At 32.6% G+C, this 12721-nt stretch overlaps 1 protein-coding gene across 1 annotated transcript; it reads right to left on the reverse strand.

Annotated features, from left to right (window-relative positions):
• Window positions 1-9962: 9962 nt before the first annotated feature.
• Window positions 9963-11520, reverse strand: LOC127096474 (uncharacterized). The gene is made up of 3 exons (XM_051035041.1): window positions 11381-11520; window positions 10720-11018; window positions 9963-10417 (listed from the first exon to the last, which is right to left on the reverse strand). The coding sequence occupies exons 1-3, from the start codon at window positions 11518-11520 to the stop codon at window positions 9963-9965; spliced, it is 894 nt and encodes a 297-aa protein (XP_050890998.1).
• Between the last annotated feature and the right edge of the window lie 1201 nt (window positions 11521-12721).

The following is a 12721-nucleotide window of genomic DNA, read 5'->3' on the forward strand; positions in this document are numbered from 1 at the left end:
GATTTAGTATTAGATTTTTGGACTATGGATTTGTTTGTTTAGCATTTTATGATTTGTCTGTTTGATCAAATTTTGTAGTGAAGATATATATGAAGTATAAATTATAAGCTAATTTATTTTAATATGTTTTATGGGCCCATAAGAGCCTATATGCCATTACATGGGTTACAAGAGATTTTTTTCATCATTCTGATTAATACATTAGAGAATAATCATTTGATTCTAATAATTATAAATTGAATATATCTCTCTATATTAAGGTGATTAAAAAATTGAGTGGCCTGCTTTTAAAGATGAAATATGGCAAGTTGTATGTGACATGAGTAATTTTTGTAGGGTCGAAATACTACTTCTCCCACTATCTTTTTTCTCAATCTTTTATTTGAACAAACATTTATTTTTTACACGATTTTTTTTTTTAAGGTAAAAAATTCTTCATTAGTATCATCCATTTAAAAGATAAACTCTAATACTAGTGGCTAACCAAACACTTAACATAGAGTGACCTCATGCCAAATTGATACAACTAAACCAATATCAAAATTTATAATTTTTACCTCAATTAGTTGTTGCGTGAGATAACATAGTGTCTTATAGTAAGTTCGTCTCATTTCGGACACTGCGATTGACCGAGATAAAAAAAAATGGTTTATCACACCGGTTATTAAAGAAACCAAAATAGTATGTACAAAATAATCAAAATTGAATCGGACATTAAACCAAAATAAATTCGGGTTCAAAGTTTAAATATCTAATCGAGTTTGAATTGTGGTCGAAGCAATAGTCCTTAAATATTTTAGTTTTCATTTTTATTAAAATTTATTAAATGATAGGAAATAAAAATAGTTTACTAATCATAATTGTTAAATATATAATTCTTTGTGTCGAAGTTGAAATGTGTTTGTGTCGAATAGAGTATGTATTTGCTTAACATAGAGCTAAATTTGACCCTCAAGGCATAGCATTCTAATAAATGGGATTGTAAGTATCCCTTTCTTCATAGCATTGTTTGGAGACTTGACCTTTTATCCTTTCATGGGAGCTACTGGCATACTTGTGAATTATCCAAGTTGGAGCCCTTCTCATGGAAGATGACTTGGTTCAAGGATCCACACTTGTGAATGAAGGGTTGAGTGTTCTCCAAAAGAATGACTTAAACAATTGAAAATCACCATTAACACCACTAACACTTAACTAACATTTGACTAACTCTTATTAATATTATTTTACTTTCAAGTCATTTACTTTATACAATTTAATTTTCAACCATTTATCATTCATTTGTCATTTACATTTCATTTAACTTGTTTATGTTTATGTCATTTTCACTTTGCTCATTTGAGGCATATCTTATGATTGTATATATTTGTTTGTGCATTTTGATTTTGTTTGTGGACTTAGGACCTTAAAATACTTAATAAACAACAAAAACCCTAAAAAATGGTTGGTGGACTGTTGGTCTTGATCTGAACTTTTGGACTTAGGATTAGGCAACATTCCATATGCAAAAGGACATGGCCAATGCCAACATTTTGAGATCAAGATATTATGGACTAAGCCTTTATCTGATGCAAGTTTAGGGATTTGTTTGAATTCATCTGCTACTCTTTCTTTGTGCTTAATTGTTATTTTGATTTTGTGTCTGATGCTTTGCCCTCAGTTCATCAAGGGATAATTCATCTGATACATGGGAAGACAAAGAAGATTGCTAGCTACAGATTTGCTTGATTGGATGTGGCTATCTTTATTTGATGCCTTGATCTTCATGATGCCTGAATATTTGCTAATTGCTTATGGGTTATTGCTTGATTCTAAGTCCAAAGGGAAAATGGGTTTTCTATATGACATTCTTGTCAGTTGGATTGCATCTCATTGGTCAGATCATTTGAACTCTTAACTTTTAAATTTGTGCTTAGGATAGTCTCTTCATCTCCTCCCACTTCTTAAATTTCAAAATCTCTCCCCCTTTTCAAAAAATATTCTTTGCTTGTGATTTCAAACTTAGACCTTATTTAAAATAGAAACTTTGGCCTTACACCAATGAATTTTTAAACTTTTTCATAAATCAAACTTGTAAATAAATCTAATCATAATTGACTTAAAATTTCAAAAGACAAATAGAACTAACAACTTCATTCAAATCTTTGGCCATTTTCCCTTCTCAATTAAATTTTTGTTAAAAGCAATTCACCAACTTTGAAATTTTTACCACAAACTACGAGGTTTTGATCCCTCATTTTTATGTTGGTACGTAGTCACAAGTCCGAAGGTCTTGTCAAACACAAAAATATATCAATGAATTCTTTTCTCATCCCCACACTCTATTTTTTCTCAAACATCTTTTATACCAAAAACACATACACACATGAAAAAAGGCTCCCTATGAGTACCTAGGACACTTTGGGTGCTAACACACTCCCTCTATGTAACCAACCCCCTTACCTGTAATCTCTGACATTTTATTAGTTTTGACTTGAAAACTTCTTATCTTTGGGTTTTGTTCGTACTTTTCCCTTTTCATTTTGAAACAGTAAAAGCACGGTGGTGACTCTGGTTTTATTGACGTTAAGTTCATCCATAGCTTAGTGTTCATGAATTTATCGCTACATGAAGGAGGCGAGGTTACAAACTCACAAAAGAATGTATGATTTGCTTCATATGGAAGACAATGAAAGTGTGACTAATTTCTTCACCAGAGTAACAAAACTGGTGAATCAAATCAAGACATGTGGAGAAGTGTTGACATCAAAATCTGTAGTGTCCAAGATTTTGAGGTCACTAGATCCAAAGATCGATCATGTGGTAGTAGCCATAGATGAATCGAAGGACTTTTCAAGTATTACAAAAGAAGTGTTTCAAGGGTCGATTCAATCTCACAAAGAAAGAATGTCTAAAAGAACTACAAGCAAGTCGAAGACTAACGTGACTTTGCAAGATCAGCTGACTAAGAAAGACAAAGGAAGATGGAATGGTAACAAATGCAGAGGAAGTTACAAAAATTCAACTGGTAGAGGAAACCATCAAGAGGGTAGTTCATCGAATAAGAGACAATCTTCTAACTAAGGCAATCACAGAGGTGGTGGTTCAGGTAAAGGAAGAGGCAATGGAAAAAATACTAATAAAAGTCATATCCAGTGCTACAACTGTCAAAATTATGGTCATGATGCAAATCAATGTCGATGAGGAAAGAAAGATCAAGAAAGTGATGCAAAGCTTCCAGAAGACTAAGTGATGCTAATTGTCACAATAAAAGAAGAAGAAAAGTTCAAAGATCAATGGTATCTCGACTCAGGCTGTTCATCACACATGATTGGAAGAAAGGATTGGTATATCAACATCAGTCCCTCTCGAAGAACAAGGTAAAATTTTCAAATGACAATACCATATCTGCTGAAGGTATTAGTGATGTTCTGGTCAAGAGAAATGATAGTAAACGATCAGTAATTTCCAATGTATTGTACATACCTGGAATGAAGAGTAATCTACTAAGTGTAGGTCAACATATTGAGAGGAATTATAAGTATTGATCAAAGATAGAATGATGAGAGTGATCGACTCGAGAAATAGGTTAATCTTTAAGGCTCCTATGTCTCAGAACATAACCTTTAGGATTGAACTTGATGTGTTGGAACACAAGTGTCTGGCGACTTCACCTAGCAGAGATGAATGGTTGTGGCATTACAAATTTAGTCATTTGAATTTTAGTGACATCAGTAATCTGAAGAGGAATAACATGGTTTGAGGCCTACCAGAAATCCATATTCTTGAAGAAGTATGTGAAGAATGTGTTCAAGCAAAGCAACATAAGAATAGCTTCACCAAGGATGCAAGAAGCAAGTTGAAGTTCACTCACGAAATAATCTACTCATACATGTGTGGTCCTCTCCAGGTAGATTCACTTGGAGGTAACAAGTACTTTGTTACATTTATTGATGATTATAGCAGAAAATTGTGGACTTACTTAATCAAGAATAAAAGTGATATGATCAATGTTTTCACCAACTTCAAAGCAATGATCGAAAGACAGAGTGGTCATAAGATTAAGGTTCTGAGGATAGATAGAGGTATAGAGTACATATCAAAAGACTTCGACACACTATGTATAAGAGAAGGAATTGTGCATGAGGTGGTGCCACCATAGATTCCTCAAAAAATGGTAGTACTGAAAGAAGTACCTAATCGTTACGAATATGGTGAGAAGTATGTTGAAAGGAAAGCATTTCCCAAATGAGTTATGGGGTGAAGTTGTGTCAACTGTAACATACATATTAAAGAAATGTCTGACAAAGAGGCTTGAAGGTATCACACTTGAAGAATGTTGATATGGTGTCAAACCTAGCTTAAGCCGCTTGAAGATATTTGGATCCATAACACATAGACATGTTCCAGATCAGCTAAGAAGAAAGTTGGATGATAAGTCGAGTCAGATAATCTTAGTGGGATATCATTTGAATGGTGGATATAAATTATTTGACTTGGTGAACAAGCAAGTCGTGATCAACAAGGATGTGATCATAGATGAGGTTAAGGAGATGGAATAGAATAAGAGCATCAAGAAGGATCTAGTGAGAATCCTATGATGAACCAACTAGTAAAGGTGTTAGAGATGTTAGACAAACTATTGAATAAGTTTGACAAGAAGCTATCAAAGGTCAAGCTAGCATATGCAGACCTCAGAGAATAAGAAACATGCTTGCAAGGCTGTAGGAATATGTAATCACATTATATGATGTGGTCGATAATGAAGGTGAGTTAGTACATTATGCCTTCTATGCAGATATTGATCTAATCAATGCAACTGAAGCATTGAAATACTCAAGGTGGATGAAAGCTATGGTGGATGAGATAAAATCCATAGAAGACAATGATACCCAATCACTAGTCAAATTGCTAAAAAAGAAAAAGGGCAATTGATGTGAAGTAGGTATATAAAGTTAAGATGAATCCAAAAGGTAAAGTAGTTCGACACAAGGAAAAACTTGTAGTCAAGGGGTTTCTTCAGAAAGAAGGAATCAACTATGATGAAGTCTTTGCACCAGTAGCCAGAATTGAAACAATTAGGTTGATTATTGGTCTAGCCAATATGTATAGCTGGTTGATATGTCAGATGAACGTGAAATGTGCATTCCTGAATGACCCTCTAGACGAAGAGGTGTATGTGACACAACTAGTTGGGTTTGTGGAATAATACCAAGAAAGGAAAGTATACAGGCTGCATAAAACCTTGTATGGACTGAAACAAGCTCTAACAACTTGGAACAAGAAAATATATGTCTCTCTAAGAGAAAAAGAGTTTGAGAAGTGTTCGACGGAGCATGGTGTGTATGTCAGGAGAAGAAGGAGTGAGCTACTTGTACTACGTCTATTTGTCGACAATCTTTTAATAACAGGAAGTTGCAAGAAGGAGATCGAAGACTTCAAACATGAGTTAAGTAGGCATGGTTAGTAGATTCATGTAAATGCCATATGTATCCCTTCTTGTAGCCATTAAGAGGATACTAAGGTATCTCAAAGGAGCACTTGACTATGGTATTTGTTTTCCTCTGCTGATGAAGGAAAATAATGCAGACTTGTGGGTTACACTGACTCTAGTTGGTATGGTGATATTGAAGATAAAAAATTGACAACAGGATATGTGTTCATGTTAGGTGGTATGCCAGTTGCATGAAGTTCGAGAAAGGACCCATTGGTAGCTTTATCATCATGTGAGTAAAAATACATAGCAACTTTGGTATGTGCATGCTAAGCAACATGGATTATGAATCTAGTCGAAGAAATTACAGGGAAAAATCATGGTGCAATGATCATGAAGATCGATAACATGTCGGCTATCAACCTCGCAAAGAATCTGATAGCACAGGGGAGAAATAAACACATTAAAATGAGGTTCCATTACCCGAAAGAGAATTTAGAGAATGGAAAGTTGAGTCTGTAACATTGCAAATCAGAGAATCAGATTGCAGATATAATGACGAAGGTTGTGCAAGTCAAATTGTTCAAGAGATTAAGAACAATGATGAATGTAGATAGCTTAGACACAATGAATTAGGTGGTATGTTAAATATGTAATTCTTTGTGTCGAAGTTGACATGTGTTTGTGTTGAACAAAGTCTACATTTTCTGTATTTGACAGAAAGTCAAATATAGTCTATCAAAGCATGCAGTCAAAACGTGTAGTTGTCGAAGGAGTCAAAATAGTTAACTTAACTTTGTTTCAGTTGAGTTAGTTATTTTGTGATTACTTAGAGTGAAAGTAGTCTCTTCTATAAATAGAGAGGGACTCTATTTTATTTAAAAAGTAAGTGAGAATAAGCAAGCATTATGTAGATTATAAAATCACAGTTGTGATTAACAAACATTATTAAACACTTAGAGTGCAATTTGCACAATATTTATTCATTCTTCTTTCTCCAGAATTTATCTTTTCTCTCAGTTTCAGTTATATTGTTTTTTTTTTCATTCTCAGTGTAATGTAGAATCATCTTGCAATCAAGAAGTGATTGTTTCACCTGAGTAAAACGTAAAGAACAAGAGGCGTGATCCATCAGAAATATTGATTCTTGTTCATCAAGATTGATTCGATTAACTTTAAGATTGGAGTTTTCTCAACAATAATTCTACACCATAAAAAAACTTATTCATTTTTTAATATTCAATTTGAGTAGTAAAAAAAATTTACAAGTGAGAAAAAAATCAAAAGATCTACTATAATTTGTCTATTTTTATAATTATTTAATAAAAATATTATTATTAGAAATATTATTAATAATTTTGAATTTCACACATTGTTTTACTAATTCTTTTGTTCCTCGAAATATGCCATTGCAAAGATTGTAAAACAAGGTAGGATTGTTTAAATTTTTATTTAGAAGTAAAAATTAGTTTATACAACGAGGTAGAAGAATATTCATTATGTCATGTACTTTTATTAGTCTTAGATTAGTAGATTACTAATATAAGTATATATGATTGTCTATAAAATGAAAAATCTTAGCAATGCTTATACATAATTCACTTTAATTAGCTTAATGAGATCTATATGCAATTGCAAAGGCCATTGTTGTTTTTAAATATTTTCTTATTTTTTTTATTAAAAAAAATATAATATAAAAATTTCGCCCAATAGTTCAAACCACGGATTTTGATAGAGAGACTCAATCTTATTTCGGTTTTTTTTTGTTTGTCTTTTTATCCATTCAAATGCTATTAGGTTTTAATGATACTTTAGATCAGACACATACTCAATTTCCGATTCAACCAATTCACCTGATCGACCTTATATGGCTTAATTTACCATAGATATGCGTCAATTTTGACTTCGATCGGACATGTAATCGAAATGATATGCGTCACTTTTCACATCAAATAGACTTCTAATTAGGGATGGAAATAGACTAGGTTAGACTAGGTTTTAGAAGGCCTGAGTCTAGCCTACGATAAATTTACAAGGCTTGAGCTTGACCTATTACCTGTTATAGGCTCTCTTTTTTTATATGGCTTGACCTTTTTAAAAGTCTGCCTGACTTCAAAGCCTATTTAAAATTTTATTTCTTATTACGGTTTTCAATTAATTCATATTACTTAATAATTATAATACGTCGGTCTATATATGCATATATAGGCTGACCTATTTAACTTTTTTTCTAAGATATATGCATATTAGATCGGTCTATTTAACATTTTTTCTAATATATGTGCATATATAAGTCAGCCTATTTAGAATATATATATATATATATATATATATATATATATTATATATATATATATATATATATATATATATATATTAATAATATATATATATATATATAGTATAATATATATATAGGAGAGAGAGAGAGAGAGAGGAGAGAGGAGAGAGAGAGAGAGAGAGAGAGAGAGAGAGAGAGAGAGAGCGAGAGAGAGAGAGAGAGAGAGAGAGAGAGAGAGAGAGAGAGAGAGAGAGAGAGAGAGAGAGAGAGAGAGAGAGAGAGAGAGAGAGAGAGAGAGAGAGAGAGAGAGAAGAAGAGAGAGGTCTATAAGGTTTCATAGACTTTTTTAATAACCTAAGTTTGTCCTATTTAATTAAATAATTTAAAAAAAAAATCTAAGCTTGACTATTTTATTAAATAGATCTGGTCTGATCTAACCTTAAATAGACTAGGTTATAGGCCCTTATAGGTCGATATGGGATATTCTCATCCCTACTTGTATTCGTGGTGATATGTGTCACTTTTCACCTCGGTCAAGCATATAATTGAGGGGATAAGGTGTAAGGGATATGCTTCATATCGATTCTATAGCATAACTGATGTGAAAAGCTTTGTGTTTTAAAAATATATTTTAGTTATTTATTTTTGAATATTTTTAATTTTATATTATTAAAATAGACCTTAATTATAACATTCTGTATTATATATTAATGATTATATGGCCGAAATAAAATTATATATATATATATATATATATATATATATATATATATATATATATATATATATATCTATATATATATATATATATATATATATATATATATATATATAAATAAGAAATGATTCATTGGAGAAAAGATTGAGTATAAGAGGTATTCAAACTCGATATAGACAACACGAATTATCCTCTCTTTCTAAAACAAAGTAACGACAAAGTATTATCATAAATATTACTAAGTGCCGATAGATTATAACTTACACTTAACCATTTTCACGACAGAAATTTGATAGTCGTTATACACTCCTCAAAATTGAAAACGATGCCTTTAAACATAATAGCATTACGCATCAACCAAATATTCCATAAAGAAGCCAGCCAAACCACATTAATAATGAAGCTTTGATTCCTCTTCCTTAAAACATAAAGCACAATATTATCTCTATCATCTACCACAATACCTCTTCTCACTAACTGATCTCTTGTTTAAAGTCTATTAAGGGTCAATCTCCATCCGAGCATCAGAATATTAGACAGAGCCTGCACCTTCCAAAGAAAAGAGAGAGCATATCGCATTTCTTGTGTCACCAACCCATTAATTGACCTTGAAATTAAAACTTTGAAAGAGGATTTAGTAGAAAACACCTAATTGGCTTCACAAGTCCAATCGAACTCGTCCTCCACATCCTGCACTAACTGGACATTTGATAACAGATAATGAACTTCCTCTAATTGTAAATTGTCAACAACACTCTTGTTTATCGCAATATCCTGAAAATTCAAGCTCCACAACCCACCATTATAAGATGTCTCCACCATATAGAATCTCCTTTAGAAATCACTTTTTTGTCGCTAATAAACACTTTCACTTTCGAATTCTTATACCTATACTGCAATAACCTACTCCATAATGCATTCTTCTCCTTCAAAATCCTCCACTTCTACTTATTTAAAAGAGCCTTGTTTAAACCCTCGATGTTCTTAATATATAAACCCCTACAATCTTTAGGTTTACACACTAAGTTTCAACTCACCCAATGAACGGTCCTCTTGTTCCCATCCCCTCACCATAGGAATTTGCTTTAAATGCTTCAAATCTCTTTTAACACCTTAATCGGAGCTTTGTAAAAAGATATGGTGTATATGGAAATGGAATTCAGAATAGAGTTAATCAAAATTACTCTCCCACCCAAAGAAAGATGTCCCCCTTTCCACATAGATAATCTTTTCCTGATATTTCTTACCAAGTCCTTCACATGTACTCTCTTCTAGGACTATCCCTAACCATCACACAAAGAAATTTAAAAGGAATATGATCAATACCGCAAGCTAGAAAGGAAGATGTTGCATTCATACTCTAGTCATAAACATTAATACCAAAAATATTACTTTTATAAATGGTAACTCTCACCCCTGAGATCATTCGGAATCCTCGCAAAATATCCTTAACGCTCCATATATTATCACTACTACCATCTCCTAAGATAATGATGTCACTTGTGAACTGTAGAATATCAACAAATTCCTCTTCATTAATATTTAATCCTCTAAATTCCCCTAACTCCACTTCTCTTTTCATTAAGCATGTGAGGCCTTCCATGACTATTACAAACATGAAAGAGATATAATGGATCTCCTTGTATTAAGCATATCCCCACCTTGAAATCCATCGTAACACTACCGTTCACAAGCATTAACATGGAATTGTTAAATACACAAGCCTTCATCCACTTAGTCCACTTAGCCCCAAAACCCATCTTATTAAACAATAATCTCAAAAAATTCCAACTAACGATGTCGTAAGCCTTTTCATAATCAACCTTTAAAACCAAGCAACTCATATCCTCTCTTTTGGCCAGGCCTAATACTTCTTTCACCACCAACACACCATCCGAAATATTTCTACCTGGAACAAACTTCGATTGCTTATTGGAGATGAGCTTTCCAATGACCCTTTTCAATCTCAAGTCCAGAATCTTAGCAAGAATCTTGTAGAGACACCCTACAAGACATATAGGTCTATACTCGGCCAAAAACTGGGGATTATTGACTTTGTGAATTAAGGTCAGAAAAGAACCAATACACGCTTTAGTTAACCTTGCCTTCTAATGGAAGTCCTTCACAAAACACACAACATCCCCCTTGATTGTATCCCAACTATTCTTCAAGAAATCAAAGGTATATTCGTCGGGTCTGCACTCTTATTTCCACAAAAATTCCATATTGCCTCCTTTCTTTCAGCCACTAAAAATGGTTCTTCTAACCATAGTCTATCTTAATCATTCAAGCATTTAAATCGAATACCTTCAGGGACAGGTCTATTAAAATAACTATCCTTGAAAAAGCTTTCAAAGTAATTCTTGACTTTGGTCTTCACCTCTGTCACCCCTTCCAATATTCCACTCGAGGATTCCACCATTTTAATGAAGTTTCTCATATACCTATTCTTCAAAGAATTATGAAAGAAACGAGAGTTATAATCCCACTCTCTCAACCAAACATGTCCAGACTTCAAGCGCAACATGATTTCCTTCATCTCGAAGTTATTCCACAACTCCACTGACACCTTTATTCTATCTTTCACAATATTAGCAATTGAAACACTATGATTAACAACCAACAAATTATCCATATCATTTAACTCTGAGACTTTCTCCCCCACGTTCAAATATATCTACCTGAAAACCTCTTTATTCCACCATTTCAACCGACCTTTCAAACTCTTAATTTCTTAGTAAGTTTGAAATCGCCTATCCATTCCACTTTTAACTTCTACCATTCCTCTTTGATGAAGTATACAAAGTCATCATGCTTAAACCAATAATTTTTGAATCTGAAGGGTTTCGGGCCCCAATCTTGATTGATTGATTTTAACCAAATGGGGAAATGGTCAAAGATATCTCTCTGTCCTACCCATTGATCTGTAATCTTTTAAAAAAAGATAATATTTTCAGATAGCAAAAACTTGTCAAATCTACTCATAGCAGTCTCATTGCTATTGTACCACGTGAATCTACCTCCAATGCAAGGCATGTCAATGAGCTCCATATCTTCTATAAAGCTTTTGAATTCCTCCATTTCTCTATCTCTGATATTCGGCCCCATCCCTAAACTTTCCTCCTTGTTAGAAACTTAATTAAAGTCTCCCCAAAGACACCATTCTCCATTTCTATACTTCTGTTTCAACTTCAACAACTCACTCCAAAGGTTCCTCATTGACACTTGATTACAAGAAACATAGATATTAACGAAATTGTAATTGATCCCTTTCCAATCCGCATCGAATCCCACAAAACCTTCCCTACTAAAATTGTGATTTAGGGATAACACATTTTTCCTCCACGGGATAACCATACCATTACTAAAATTGTTATCGAATTCTTTTATGTTTGTTTCTTGAAGAAAACATAAATCAACTTTACCTGATTGAATAATAAAGCTGATTCTTTTCCTTTATATTTAATGTTATTCTGATGCCTTCTTTAATCAAAGTTCTTAAAGAGTACCTGGTATTGTTAATTGGGGCACAACAACTATTATTGCAATGTTTATGAGCATGTTACATGGTGGCAGCAAGGAGGAATCTTCTTGTTGTAAATTTATGACCTAATGCTCTTAAACACTGCTTCAATATTAATCTCATTGTGTATTTTTATTTATTTATTAGTAAGAAATCTCATATGTATGTTCAACACAAAAAAGTTCTTCAAAAATTTAAAGTAAAGACAATAGTGCAAGCATAGGTACTTCTTTTAAAGATAGAATTATATATCATCTCATTTATATGTCTAATGAATATATTGGGAAAATGAGTGGAAAAAAATCAATGTACTCTTAAGTAATTTATGTTAGATTTAGAGTTAAACATTGCATCGAGTACCCATTTTAAGTTCAAAGCAGAGAATTACCAAAAGAGTTGAACAAATCTTTCATATATAATTTAACACTTTGTAGAAAATTGTTTTACACATGGAGTTTCATATCTTGTTTTTAAAAATTCCATTAGTCAGTGTTAGATTATCTTGTTAGGTTTATTGCAATATATACCATTTTAATACATGCTAATTGCATTTGAGGAAAGCTAGTATGTATACCTTTCATTATCATATTCCTATGTTGACAAAATCATATAGAGAACAATGAAGCACTTTTTAAATCGATTTCTCTAACCCTTACTATTGTGGTATTTTTCTTAATTTGGGTCAATTCAAGAATTTTTTTACTGTCATATACTTGTATATCAATGGAGTTGATGTTTAGTAAGTTCCTCCATTTCCTAACATCAAACTAAGTTCTAGTAAATTTT

Source organism: Lathyrus oleraceus, chromosome 1, assembly GCF_024323335.1.
Source record: "Lathyrus oleraceus cultivar Zhongwan6 chromosome 1, CAAS_Psat_ZW6_1.0, whole genome shotgun sequence".
Lineage (NCBI taxonomy): Eukaryota > Viridiplantae > Streptophyta > Magnoliopsida > Fabales > Fabaceae > Lathyrus > Lathyrus oleraceus.

Coding starts and splice junctions, on each gene's coding strand:
- LOC127096474 (XM_051035041.1), bottom strand. CDS start 11,520: ATGGGGCCGAATATCAGAGATAGAGAAATGGAGGAATTCAAAAGCTTT. Junction 11,019..11,380: donor GCTATGAGTAGATTTGACAA/GTTTTTGCTATC, acceptor TGTTAATCATAG/TGTTTCAATTGCTAATATTG. Junction 10,418..10,719: donor TAATAGACCTGTCCCTGAAG/GTATTCGATTTA, acceptor TATGTCTTGTAG/GGTGTCTCTACAAGATTCTT.